The 14,242-nt window shown below is 40.1% G+C and overlaps 3 protein-coding genes across 3 annotated transcripts; 2 read left to right on the top strand and 1 right to left on the bottom strand.

Annotated features, from left to right (window-relative positions):
* Positions 1-228: 228 nt before the first annotated feature.
* Positions 229-3,678, top strand: phkg2 (phosphorylase kinase, gamma 2 (testis)). The gene is made up of 10 exons (XM_070926633.1): positions 229-390; positions 698-809; positions 897-1,072; positions 1,173-1,227; positions 1,350-1,415; positions 1,503-1,666; positions 1,782-1,872; positions 1,996-2,149; positions 2,382-2,507; positions 2,683-3,678. Exons 2-10 carry the CDS (start codon positions 715-717, stop codon positions 2,926-2,928), a joined length of 1,173 nt encoding a protein of 390 aa, XP_070782734.1. The 5' UTR covers positions 229-390; positions 698-714; the 3' UTR covers positions 2,929-3,678.
* cfap119 (cilia and flagella associated protein 119) lies at positions 3,679-5,829 on the bottom strand. Its single transcript, XM_070926634.1, has 9 exons — positions 5,812-5,829; positions 5,589-5,623; positions 5,440-5,505; positions 5,141-5,304; positions 4,799-4,869; positions 4,596-4,712; positions 4,431-4,509; positions 3,986-4,078; positions 3,679-3,887 (listed from the first exon to the last, which is right to left on the bottom strand). Exons 1-9 carry the CDS (start codon positions 5,827-5,829, stop codon positions 3,733-3,735), a joined length of 798 nt encoding a protein of 265 aa, XP_070782735.1. The 3' UTR covers positions 3,679-3,732.
* A 1,699-nt stretch (positions 5,830-7,528) lies between these two features.
* Positions 7,529-12,299, top strand: LOC139303488 (tubby protein homolog). Its single transcript, XM_070927328.1, has 12 exons — positions 7,529-7,570; positions 8,616-8,775; positions 8,940-9,164; positions 9,328-9,468; positions 9,585-9,743; positions 9,833-9,993; positions 10,112-10,273; positions 10,379-10,491; positions 11,469-11,583; positions 11,678-11,776; positions 11,881-12,052; positions 12,166-12,299. The coding sequence occupies exons 1-12, from the start codon at positions 7,529-7,531 to the stop codon at positions 12,297-12,299; spliced, it is 1,683 nt and encodes a 560-aa protein (XP_070783429.1).
* Positions 12,300-14,242: the final 1,943 nt, after the last annotated feature.

Genomic DNA, 14,242 nt, shown 5'->3' with positions numbered 1-14,242 from the left:
TAAAACAAACATCAGATTAACTACATAAGTGAGGTATATTTCCTTAAAATGTATTTGCTTACTTGGACTTGTTTGTAATGCCTCTAAAAGAACCCTGAATGTATTATTTTATAAAAATCAACCATGCTGCAATATTCACTCCAGCCTCACGGGGGCAGTACCGAGCCGCTCTGCAGTGTTTCGAGGAATGTGACTAGAATGTAAACAGTGCTCAGGTGCTAGCTAACGGTTGTCAACATTATCGGTAACTTACGCTAACTTTGATATTGTCGCCGCTGAATCGCACACAGTTATGGCTTCACGATAGATTCCTCAAGCTGAGACGGCACTATTATATTGACTTCTTATTCGCCGTGTCCCCCTTCCTCTTGTCGTTTGATTACATACATGGTGAGTAGCTTCCCTTTTACGGTCAGTGAACCTGCTGCTGCAGCAAGGCCAAATCGAGGACACAGCTAGCTAACAATCAAGATGGATCAAGGGCACTTTTCTAAATAACAGTAGAGAGGAGTGAATGTAACGTTACATGTGCATGTAGCAAGCAAATCCCAAGAATGTCCCGCTAACTAAAATTAAATTAAAGCAAAACACAACACTTCCTGGCCAGTCGTTAGCTCAGTAGTTCCTGTTACAAATCATGCAACACTGTTGCAAAGTCATGTCAAGACATGTGACTGACAGTTTGTATGTATTATAGATTCATGTGCTGTCACCATGACCAAAGACATCGTTGTTGGAGATGAATTACCAGACTGGGTGGGGGCCAAGGAGTTTTACCAGAAATATGACCCGAAAGAGGTGATTGGCAGGTGAGTCCAGCAACATTTCCAGTCCAGTTTTCTATTGGAATGATACAAAAAAAAAACATGCTGTATTCTATATCAATGGTATCTCAGGGGTGTGAGCAGTGTGGTGCGCAGGTGTGTGCACAGACACACGACTCAGGAGCTGGCAGTGAAAATCATTGAGATTACAGCGGAGAAGATGACCGCTCAGCAGCTGGAGGAGGTGAAAACCTCTACACTGAAGGAGATCCAAGTCCTCAACATGGTGAAGGGACACTCCTCAATTAGTATGTTGGAATCCTGCTCTTTTGGACTGCAAGATCCTTTAATTTTCGCCTCTTGCAGATGTGTTGAAACTGTTTTTTGTGTTTCGTTGATTCCCTTTAGTTACCCTGATTGATTCCTATGAGTCCACAACCTTCATATTTTTGGTGTTTGACCTGTGAGTATTCCAACAAATTGCTAAAAATGCAATGCCCTTTATAATTCCTCCCCAAAATGTGAATATTGATATTCACATTCAATCATTGTAGGATGGTATGAATCTCTTGTTTCCATTTACAGCATGAGGCGAGGAGAACTGTTTGACTACCTCACAGAAAAAGTTACTTTGAGTGAGAAGGAAACCAGGTGAGCTCCAGCATCAACACACCCCATGATGATGGCAATGTGACCATGTAAAAAATAGTGCATTTTGTAAAACCCATTGCTCCGCAGGAGTATGATGCGAGCTCTGCTGGAGGCCGTGCAGTACCTCCACTCCCTCAACATCGTCCACCGGGACTTAAAACCTGAGAACGTTCTCCTGGATGATCAGGGACACATCAAACTGTCCGACTTTGGTTTCTCAGTGCAGCTACAGCCTGGAGATAAACTTAGAGGTACTGCAGTATAAAATGAAATAGATGACTGAAGATCAATGCTAATGAAGTGTTTAGATATGTAAATCATTTGTACAGTCAGAGGTTAAAATGTTTTGTCTTTTGTTCTAATTAGAGCTTTGTGGGACACCTGGTTATTTGGCCCCTGAAATACTGAAATGTTCGATGGATGAAATGCATGCCGGCTATGGCAAAGAGGTCGATCTGTAAGTCTTTCCTTTTGCCAATAACATTTATATCAGTATGCTTTTACAAAGCGTGATCCTGGGTGTTGTAGGGAATCTTATCTCTAATTCCTGCTCACTTATTTTGATGCATGTGCTGGAAAGCTGGGCGTGCGGAGTGATCCTTTTCACCTTGCTGGCCGGCTCACCGCCGTTCTGGCACCGCAAACAGATGCTGATGCTGAGGATGATCATGGAGGGTCACTATCAGTTCAGCTCCCCAGAGTGGGATGACAGGTCTGACACTGTGAAAGACCTGGTAAGACTGATATTCTGTCGGCTGATAAACCCTAACAGTTTGAATTTAGATAATAAGATGTTAATAATGTTTGATGCAATAATTCTTCAGCAGAAATGTTATTGTAGTTTTTTAGACAAAATCATGAAGTTAAACCATAAAAATGATTGTTTTTGTTTGTTAGACTACAGCATCACACTGGTCCTGATTTTCAATTGCTTCGTTTTATAATGGTTTTGCCTGTGCTGCTCAGATATCCAGGCTGCTGGTGGTTGACCCAGCTGTCCGTCTCACTGCTGAGCAAGCCTTGGCACATCCCTTCTTCAGACAGTACCAGAAGGAGGACGTGCGGCTCTTCAGTCCCAGAAAGACATTTAGGGTGAGTTTCACCCACAGCTCATAGACAGGCTTTGCATTTAAAAGAGAAAACTGTTCCTTCATTAATCAGTTCAACAATGTATATTTAGAATACATGTATTATATGAGTCTGGACAGACATGGGTGTAAATTACAACTTGACTGAAGCACATATCCTCTACATTCTGCCTCCTCAGGTGTTGATCGTCAGTGTGCTGGCCTGTATCAGGATGTACAGCCGTTACCGCAGGGCTCGGCCGCTGACTCGGGAGGTGCTGGCCAGAGATCCTTACTCCCTTCGCGGCGTACGCAAACTCATCGATGGTTGCGCCTTCCGCATCTACGGGCACTGGGTGAAGAAAGGGGAGCAGCAGAACCGAGCCGCCCTCTTTCAGAACACAGCTAAGATCATGCTGCTGGGCCTGGAGGACTTCGAAGCATAAAAGGTCAACCTCATTCTCATTCCTGTGCTGTCATGTCAGCGTTTGTCTTGTTGCATTAATGTGCATTTAATTTTAAGATGAGGACTTCAGGGACCCGGGACGTTTGTATGCCTTAATGCGCACCATGTTCCTGTAAATTAAAGATAAGCATGCACAATTTAATAATCCTTATCTGCCCTGTGATCCACGTTTTGCGGCTGTTTTGAAACTCTTCTTGTCAGGCCATCGTGTTTGCAGTACCACTTTGCAGTGGAGCACATATTGCACAATCCTTTGATAAAACACATCACGTACTGGTACATTATGTATATTTAGGATTTTACCTGTTGATCGCCAGTTATAACTGAGGAGAGGAGGTGTCGTTTCGAAGCACTGTGTGACTGAAGTGGACATTAATGCACTGTGATTAATTATTAGATATAATAATAAAATACAAAACAGTATCAGAGGACACATGTGAAACATTCAAGTGCAGTATTTTGGAGTGTTTTTGGTGGAGAATCCTGTAGCTATCATGCATGCAGACATTCCTCAATAGGAAACCCACCTCCATTAACTGTGAAGACCATTTGTGACTGTATTTCCTACTAAAACTAACCAACACCATTCCTTACTCATCATTCTTCAGTTCAATAAGTAGCACTTTCCCTGAAAGTGCCTGCCTGAGAAATGTACAGCAATTGTACAAATGGTACTGTATATGAAGAAAAAAAGCTGTTATTGACAATAAAACAAACGTTTGAGTTTGAATTGAGTTTTATTTTGTGTGAGCGCTTATCAGCTAAAAGAAACGTCTATCATCCATTATTTTTTGGCCTTATGGTTGGCCTGTGGAGAATCTAGCGCGCTGTTGTGTTGATCTGCAATTTCTTTCATTCGCTGATCTAGTTGTCCAGACACATGCATCATCTGCTCTCTGACCTCTTTCTCTATCAGTGCCTTCAGGTCTGCTTTTGAACCTAAAAGAGAGGACATGGAGCAGTTACAATACACCATTTGGGGAGCATTTTACTTAAGGTATTTCTGTACAGTCCCTTTTTATGATTTGTGATGCTACCGAGTGTGTCTCCCTCTGGCTCTGCACTGGATGCATCCTGTGTTTGAGGAGAGCTGTCTGCTTCTGCTTCTTTCTCGGTCACATTTCCAACATCTTGTGCAAGAAAAGTACTTAAAAGTATTAATAAATCTGGTCCATGCTCCTCTGAAATATCAAGAATGTTCTGCTCTCCATGTAACAACATCAAATTTAACACTTAAAAATGTGCACAGATAGAGGTTGAAGTTGTTTTTGTGGGTCTTTAAAAACAATGAGAAGTTCTTCAATTTGAAACGAAGTGAAAGGTTTAATGTCAATCAACATTTACCTTCTTCCCCTTTCTTACTCTGCTAATTTACAGTTTCAGAACTTTCACTTGGTATGTTTTGTTGGTCAGCCTGTCTCTTATTCTGTGCTACCCAGAACTTTTGTGCCACTAAAACTGCAGATACCCTGTAATTATTACCTGGAGCAGAAGAATCCTCCACGGTAGGTTCATCCTGGTCTGGGATCCCAGAGTAAGTCAAAGACAAATCAAGTTTTACCTATGGGAAAAAAGGAAGAAGTTCGTTATTCCTTCCAGATATATTTCCACAGCTAATTGCTAGAATAATTAATTTCCGATTCTCACCTGTGGAGTGAAAATATATTTGTAGAGTTTGTAGTGTCTCACGTAGCTGTTATGAATGTGCTTTAAGATACAGTTCACTTCCTCAGAGCTGAAGAGGTTGATACTGAAGGGAGGCCGCTGTAGTGGGCAAACACAGAGAAACATTACATCCATGAAAATGTGTGTGTGTTAAAATTATGTTGACTTCTAATTGTTTTACTGACCCTCACTGAGTGACAGAGAAGTAGCTCCTTGCAGTATTTGAAACACTGTTCTATGTTGTTGAGTGGAGTTTCTGCAAGGGAGGACATCCCACATGAAGTCAGTCAAGTCCAAAATTCAATGCAGACTACACAGTATATACTGTATTCTGTCTCATCTAAATATTGAATTGGATATGGATTTGACAGACATTATCAGCATGTACTGTGACTCAGCTGTCACATAAGTGTTAGCTGCAGAGGTGGCACGTACTTTGACTTTAACACATCATCCATGTTGAAATCCACTTCCATCTCAAATTTCCAATTGCACAGCAGCGATGATAATATAATGACTTTACTTACCTATGTTAGCCTCATGGATGGATTTGATGATGGACAAGAGAGCAGAAGTTTGTTCCTTTTTGAGGCTACGCTCTCTGCAGAAAAGCACAGTCTGGACGTACAACTCGAGCAGGACTCCTCTCTTTGGTTCAGGGAGGTCAACTCCAAACACGCTGCACAAAGCACTGTCACAGGAGAGAAGAAGTGTGACAGGTAAATATGTCAGTGCTGTGTGTGTGTGTGTGTGTGTGTGTGTGTGTGTGTGTGTGTGTGTGTATAAATAGATAGATGTGTTTCTGGTCATGAACAGCGACAGGAACCTCTCCAGATCAGGAATAGACTGCATTTTGTCGATCTCTTCCATGTCATGGTAGCTTACATCTGTCCTGAAAGCACCCAGGGAATGGATTCAGGGTTAGACTTGATATTTAGTCAGTAAAATGAACATAATCTGGATTGTGGACCTCACCATAGCATCACTTTAGCTTTCAGGGCCTGTGGAACCTGCAGAACAAAACAATGCTTGCTTTATATGCAATGGATTACAAGGCAATACTATATAGTTGTGTCCAGTGTGTCCAAGCTACAATATGAATCTTTATATTCAAGTTTTATGATTAAACGAGCAGGCAGTAAAGTGAACCCAATATCTAACTAGCTATTGTGAGTCATACTAAACGTATAGAGCCTACCTTTATTCTCGTATCCATTTGTTATTTTTTTTTGAATTAACGTAGTTAATAAAGCAAACACGTTAACGGTTGAAAAACAAGTAACCTACGATTGATTTGATCCGGTCATAAAATAACGTAACACATTTGTCAAACAAAAAAAATGTAGTGAAAAAAGATCAAAGTTATCAATAGTTTCCTTTTAACCATGTAAAAGTAGGTATTTGGCGAAACCTTCCATTGACCAAAACGCATCATTTCCTGTTTGGCTGCCTCGTTGTATCCTAGCAACACCTTCCCCTTTTTTCTTTTTCCGGTTTAGCGCGCGGTACAGCACCATGTACAACAGAATGATGGAGGATACCCTAATAAAAAAAACAACAATATGAAGGTTATTGTAAAATAAATAATTTAAAAAAAAGTATACATAACAAAACAACAATAAACAATAACAACATAAATATACAAAAAAACCCTCATATATATAAAATACCTGTATTATCTATATACTGTAGGCCTTTATAACCCTGTTAAAATCAAATATATAGGCCTATATGAAGAAAATAATTTGAAATGTTATGGTAAGTCATCAACATTCGTACATGGTTATTTTCACTTCATTTTTCAGTCGAAAATTGTATTTTAAGTCAACTGTCAGTTACTATTACTGCTTGGTTTGGCTACTATATCACCACTATTAGTAGCCTAGACCACACCACTACATTAACTACTATATTACTACTTTTACAATCTTACTTTACTTAACTTTGGGTATTGGGTCTAGCCAACTGTAACAAACTGTAAGTAAAGTCAACTTAATTTGTAGTGCGTCACAAAAGTCTCAGTGCAGTGAAATATATCAAATACATAACGAATACACATACTAATAATACAAATACTACTGATAATAATAATAATCATAAAAAACAAGGAAGGCTTTAAATAGCTTTAAAATCCGTCCTGCACACAAGCACCAGTGTACTGAAACGGCATGAAAATAGACAAAGACCACCTCTCTGTCACAGATGAACTAATAATAACATACAGACATGAACGATGTTAAAGACACGGAGCTGTTGGTTCTTCACATTCTGCATGGCAGCTGTATCCATGGCAACGAGATAAACCTGGCCGAGTGTCCAACGTCTGCTGTTGTTTACGTTTTGTGGGACGTTTGGGTCATTTTAAAGGCACTCTGGGCGATGTGTCGTGAGGCGGCGCAGCCCTGTGAGGCATGTTGGGTGAAACTTGGAAACTTGAGGGCGATTTGTGGTGACGGCTGCGACGTCTGTGTTTGACTGTTCACGCCTGGGTAAGTGATGCAGACTGCCGACTTGCAGTAAATGGAGTGGTAGTAGCGGGGCATCACCTTCCTGTTTCTCCTGTCTCACGTTTCAGCTGTAACACTAGGCCCTAGCATCTCCGCAGAGTCGTGGTGGAAGGCTCGCCATGCCCCCTTGAGACTGCTTGACCACACTGACTGAGCTGTGCAGTGCAGTTTAAGAACATTATCCCCTTTTAATCCACTTTGCCTTCTGCTACATGCAGGTGGACAGACCGTCAGATGGAGCAGGGTGGCACAATCACACACCCGCTTCCATATTTATTGTCTCTTTTATTTTGGAAACTGCACCATTTCTCACGTCGAACTTTGATGCTGGATTTCATCTGTTTGTTTTTAATTATCCTTAATGATCTACTGACTACTTTGTGATTAGCAGTGAGTCTTTACTCAGACATGGAGGACACCGACATAAGACAACAGAAGCTGGACAACCAGGTAAAGAAACAAGGTTTATAAGTAGGCCTGTTTGATGTCATTTACACATGAAATAGCCCAGATATGTTTTGATTTATTTTAAACTGGTACAAGAATTATAAAGCACCTCAAACAACTTACAATGACATGTTACCTTTAAACTGATAGAGTATCAAAACCATTCTGTATGTAGGATACGTATAATTAAAATTGTCAATGCTGACAGTGGAGCAAAGACTGGAACGTGTTAGTTTGATTAGCTGACAGGTGGATAAAGCTGAGGCAGAGCTTTGCAAAGGAAAAAGCGTTCTTGAGTCTCATAAGGTCACGGCCATACCTGTGTCAGAACCAGCTGCTCAACTTGAAGTCACAGACTTGTTTATGCTGTACAGTATGTGAGCTACTGGCTTATATCCAGTAGTACGTAAACACCTTATACCAGAAAGATCAGCAGATAATCAGTGGTAGAAGCACTAATACTAATAGTAGCTGTAGTAACCTAATATTACAAATCCTAAACGAATACTAATGTAGTAGTATAAGTACACCTGCATCCAGAATCAATATTTCCATCATCTTCTGCTGGCAATAATTATAATGGACAATCGCTATCTAGAATACAATAAAATGCTACAACCAATATTAGTCCTATTACAAATAATTATCTGAATTGTCCCAGGTAAACCTTATCTGGTTCCTTTCTTAGTTAAATAATAGAATATAATGTTATAATTCTGACCAAAAAACAATATACCCATGGTATTTAGCTGATGGTCGCTTGAGTTAAGATGTCATCGTATGCATTAAAAAAGCAGTAGTACCTTCAAATGTTGTGAAATGTTCTTCCTTCACTCTTAGATTACCACCTAACCAACAATATGGGCTGTAAAAAAGTATGTGCAAAAGATCAGACATTGAAAGTGAGAACAAAGATATCACATGATATCACTGTAGTACTGAATATAAAGTGATAAGAAGCATTATTTTCTCTGTAGTTGTGTCCCCACGTATAACATTGCATGGAGTTGACAGTTTGAATGAAGTCTGATACTTAATTCTCCCACAGCGAACGCTTTTGATGAAGAAGCAGCAAAAGAAGAGGGCTGATTCTCAAATGGTGGTGGCCAATCGGGATGCTCGCCAAAAGAACCGAAAGCACAAAGCTGTCCACTCCGATGAAACGCCTCTGTTGATCAGCCAATCCCTGAGCAACACTTCCCTGAGTGGTTAGTATTAGAATAATGTATTATTTTATGCAGCAGAAGAACTGAAAACTATTTCTATACAAAATCTAATCCCAATGCATGTTGCAATTATGTTCAGTTTCTTATATTTATTTATGTAATTATTATATTAAGTTTTTTGTTTGTTTGTTTGTTTGTTTCTGGAGATCAAGTTGAACATGCCCATGATAACCCATTGGATGAGATCACATTGGGTGAATGCGACGTGACGGCAAGCATGACGTTAGATGAGATGCCCTCAGAGAAGCATGTTACTCCCAAGAAAATGAACCTGGAGATTGACAAAGAGCCCGAGTGTGAAGTGGAGAATGATGCTCAGGCGGAGGGGAAAAAGACGAAGAAGAAGGAAGTGAAAAAAGAAAAAGCCAAACGTAAGAATATGCAAAGCAGAACATTTTATTCCCATGTGAATGTATTTCAGTTGTGTTGACTATTCAAATACTGTAGTATGTGTCAGAGAGCAACATACATGTTGAGCCCTTAGTGGTCTGGGGCTCTGCATGTGTATTCATCAGCAACTCACTGCTTTTTCAGAGACGGAACAAAATGATGAAAAGGAGACAGAGAAGGAAAAAGATAAGGAGAAAAAGGAGAAAAAAACAAAGAAGAAAGACAAAGTGAAAGAATCTGAAGACCCTCAGAAGCCAAACAAGACAACTAAACAAGAGCGTAAAAGTAACATCATTTATTATTAACATATCAGCATCATTTTAATACAATTTCACTGACTTTAACATGAATCCAGCTGCTGGTTAAAGCACTACACGCATTTCATGTCTCTTCTTTTGCAGAGAAGCACTTACTGGAGGCTTCGACCCCGGAGATAGAGTCAGCGGTGGAGGTGGCGAGTCCAAAGAAGAATATATGTGATGAAAGTGACGATGAAGAAGGAGACGGGTCCCGGAAGCCTCTTCCTCAATCGCCTAAGAAGAAAAAACCACTTGACACATGTGAGCGACAATCTGGCCCAGCTCATTTTACGATCAACAACACTGTAAAGGTGTTGTAAAGAATAATGTTGCGTGTGTTATCTCCACAGCCAGGTGCCAAATAAGTGACGAGAGCAAAGACGAGGAAATCCAGGAGAAGGAGAAAAAGGAAAAGAAGACAAACAAAGCAGAGAAAACCACGCCGAGTCTAGCTTCCCTCAACTCCAACTACAGGGAGAGTTCGTCTTCAGGCAGTGAATCTAATGAAAGGGTGAGACATTACAAGTAAACAACTGTTCAATATGTTAGGCGAGTATGCACCTTATTTTGATTTGTCAAAGCATATACAGATGACTGGTGGTGAAATCATTGTCACTCTCTCATTTCAGCCAACATCTCCGATGTCAGTGGAGGATCTTGAGAAGTTTGCTCTGCGTCCAGCCCCCAGAGATGTGACGATCCAGTGCAGGGTCACCAGGGACAGGAGAGGCATGGAGAAGGGCATTTACCCAACTTACTACCTCCACATGGAGAAGGAGGACGGCAAGAGGGTTGGCACAATTATCATGTCATTACTGTTTTCTTGAGCTGCCAAATTTCTATGTACATTCTCCTCATTGTCTGTCTGCTTGTTTTGTCATTGTGCCATCACCAAGGTGTTTCTAATGGCAGGCAGAAAAAGGAAAAAGTGCAAAACCTCCAACTACCTCATCTCCACTGACCCCACAAATCTGTCCAGAGACACAAACTGCTACATAGGAAAACTAAGGTACGCCTCTCTTTTTTCTCGTTTAATCTACAAATCTTCAGGTAAAGGATTTCCATGGCTCCTCTTTTTTTGTGTGAATTCTCGTGAAACCCTTTCGAATATTTAAAGATGCATTGTCATCATGCAAAACAAGTGGCTCTCAAACATGGACCTGAAGCTTTTATTTATGTCACAGCAGGAAAAGCACAGGTGTAACTAATAACACAAATTATGTCTCAGTGAGCCCCACCACTGAGCCAGCATGCTTAACACCAGTGCCCTGGCACTAAAACAACTGAAATGGAATGGAGCCATCATTAATATTATTATCTACACCTGTGATATCCAGTCAGACATTGTGACATATCATAGCAGGAAAAGCACAGGTGTCACTAATATCCTTAATAAAAAGCTGCATTCCATTTAGGTGTCTCAGTGTCAGGGCTCTCGTATTGTGCCTGCTGGCTCAGTGGTAAGGCTATTGGAATAGAGCCATTGTTAATGTTATTAGTAACACCTGTGCTTTTCCTGTTAGGGTAGGATTAAAAATATCTGCCGTGGCAAAGGCCTTTAAAAGAAAGTGTTGCCGTAATTAAGATGATTAAATTGCTTTAAGCCTCCTCCACCTGTCCACAATGCAGCTCTGTAAATGGACAGACAATGAAAGCAGAGGATTCACAAGTTTAACATTTGTAACCAGGGTTCCTTATCATGCTGCACCCACAGTTTTCATGTTGCAGTGAATTGTGGGATATACTTCATGCTAAAGGCAATATATAGAAATTATAGGGAGGGTTATAGGGAAGGTCATCACTACAATTGCTCTAAATAAACTGGAACCAAATGTTCCCTTTTTGGAGCATTTTTTATTAGGCATTTTGGGAGTTCCCCCTTGATTTGTGGAGGCAAGTGAATGTACCCCAAGGCTGATCTTCTTAATTCTGGCTTGACATCTCCCACCTGATAGATTTCAGATCCATATACCTGATTTGTTTCAGGTCCAATGTTCTGGGTACAAAGTTCACAGTCTATGATGGAGGTGAAAACCCTGAGAAAAAGCCTTTCATCAAAGAGTGTGAATCAGTGCGGCAAGAGCTGGCAGCGATTTGCTACGTGAGTCCGAACCTACTCTATACACCCAACATCCCACTACAACGCAGTATATCAAGAGATAAAACCTGTAACACAACTGGTTATCATGTTCCAGGAGACCAATGTGCTGGGATTTAAAGGTCCCAGGAAAATGACAGTGATCATCCCTGGCATGCTGGAGAACGATGAAAGAGTTTCCATTTGTCCAAAAAATGTAAGTTTTGAAAAACAATCCTCTGTTTTTTAAAACCTGTGATGATGTAGATTAAATGTGAAATATTTCAATGTATATTATTATGACAATATTTTACATCATAGGAACTTGAGACTCTACTGGTCCGCCACGCGAACAGCAACACAGACAAACTGGTCACCCTGGTGAACAAATCCCCGAGCTGGAACGAGCAGACTCAGTCATATGTGCTTAACTTCCATGGACGTGTCACCCAGGCGTCCGTCAAGAACTTCCAGATCATCCACCCTGACAACGGTTAGAAGCGACTGACCTACTGTCTCTCTTCTTGTATTATCTACCACAAGGAACATGGCTGTCTTGTCTTCATTCCTAACGTCACCTCTCGTTGTGCTGATGTCTTTTTCCAGAGGATTACATCGTGATGCAGTTTGGCCGTGTGGCGGAGGATGTCTTCTCCATGGATTACAGTTTCCCCATGTGTGCACTGCAAGCCTTTGCCATCACGCTTTCGTCCTTTGATGGCAAACTGGCCTGTGAGTGACCCATGCTGGTGTGCCTCAAGTGCTTAACTAGATCCCTGATTTCAAAACTATACCCATGATTTTCCACAGGGCCATTTTTCATGTTTTGTATTCTGGTGCATTGTAACACTTTGTATACAATAAATATGGAAGAAAAAAAGATGCCAGACTTAGACTTCAGGGGAGACTTGTTTTATAGGTCTAAGTAAGTAAGTAAGTATTATTGTACCACTGATTTTATATTGAAGTGGAAGCAAAGTCATTTAAGTTAGTGCATTTAATTTAATGGTCTGTCTTTTTATATTTGCCAGATGTGTAAAGAACCCGTGCAATTACCTACACTACCAGTGAAATATTAAATAATAATAACTAATAAGGTTTGCAGGTCTCTGAATGTTTTTTTAATTTTGATTTAATTTACTAGAATAGAATCTTAACCAGCAGTAGATTTTTCCAAAAACTTGACAAATACATCTTTATGCTTCCGCCATCGTACCCTGAGATTGCATGTCATTTCGACATACATCTCTAACTGTCATCTTTAGACTCTTTATCACAAAGAAGGAAAACATTTTTTAAGTACTAAAAAACTGAAAAAAGTACTCATATCAGATCATAACAAGCTGCAGATAGAGCCAGCCGTATCAAGGTTTCTGCTCTTGCACAATATAAAGACTTCATACAAGAGCTTCATAGATGATTTCAAGGACGTTTTCAACACAGGTTCATGCTGCTTCACACGGGGGGACTGAAAGTCATTTAGGTTTCAACAAATAAAAATAGGCCTCCTTTAGCGCACAGATATTTTTGAAAGCAAAAACCTATATTAAACTGAAACCTCTTATCACATTGACATGACTATCTGTGTGGTAACATGCTGTTTACTTGTTTCCTGTTCAAATGCTCTTCAGGTCTAATCCAGTTGTATACAGCAAAAACTGAGCTTTTTTGACTTCCTCTTGATCTAGCAGATTACTTGGTGCACTGTGTGTAAATTAGTATGTTTACAGAATCAACAAAATCACTAACTTCAGAGGAAGACACTGTCAGCTCGTGTCTTTTGCAGAATCACCACACAACCAACATTCAGTTGATCGTCTGTCACTGCTCAACACATTGCACAACACTCTCTTGTATGTTACACAATAATTTATATATTCCAATTTCAGGTTACTTACTTAGAATCACCAACATGAATTGTATACCTCGACGTACACGTCTAGCTCTCCAGATACTGCAGTGGAATAGCCGCAAATATTGAGCTAAAATACATTCACGGGCAGGATTTCTCTGTGGTTTGATATTTAATATGTATATATAATTTATTAGTGTCATTCCATTTCATGTGAATTAGGTCTATTTTATAGATTATAAAGGACACAGAGTACAGGTTCAGTTCAGTTTGTAGAGCTTGAGATAGAAGTTTGTGCAGCAATTTATGTAACGTGTAAGTTTCATTTTATCAGCTCATCAATCAAAATGAATGTCACCACAGTGTTGATATGACACGATTGTCTTCCAGCTTTGTGCGTATTCAGTAGGTTACCATGAGTGAAGAATGCATTTCAGTGCAACTCAGTTCACTATGGATCTCAACATAAGGGTAAAACAGATTTAGAGCATTTCAGATTTTGTATTTTAATTGGTTTCTAAAACTATTAAAATGGGGTCTGATAACAAAAAACATACTTCTGTTTAACCAGATTTTATGAAAAGATAACAAATTCAGTTATCAGTGTGATAGATTATGTGGTGACATGAGACTCAAGCCTTTCAACCCCTTTCACACACTTTGCATTTACAACTGGTCTCTTAAGAAAGCACATCCTCCTCCACCAGTGACATGTGAGCGATAGTGATCAGTGTGAAAAGACTGAAACCTCCCTCTCTCGATCCTGATTAAAACAAGTTTTTTGACAAGCGCTTCAGGGCAGCATGACTTAATCGAAACCTCTCGGGCTGA

Source organism: Enoplosus armatus, chromosome 20, assembly GCF_043641665.1.
Source record: "Enoplosus armatus isolate fEnoArm2 chromosome 20, fEnoArm2.hap1, whole genome shotgun sequence".
NCBI classification, from domain to species: Eukaryota; Metazoa; Chordata; class Actinopteri; order Centrarchiformes; family Enoplosidae; genus Enoplosus; species Enoplosus armatus.
This window is presented reverse-complemented; position numbering and strand designations above follow the sequence as displayed.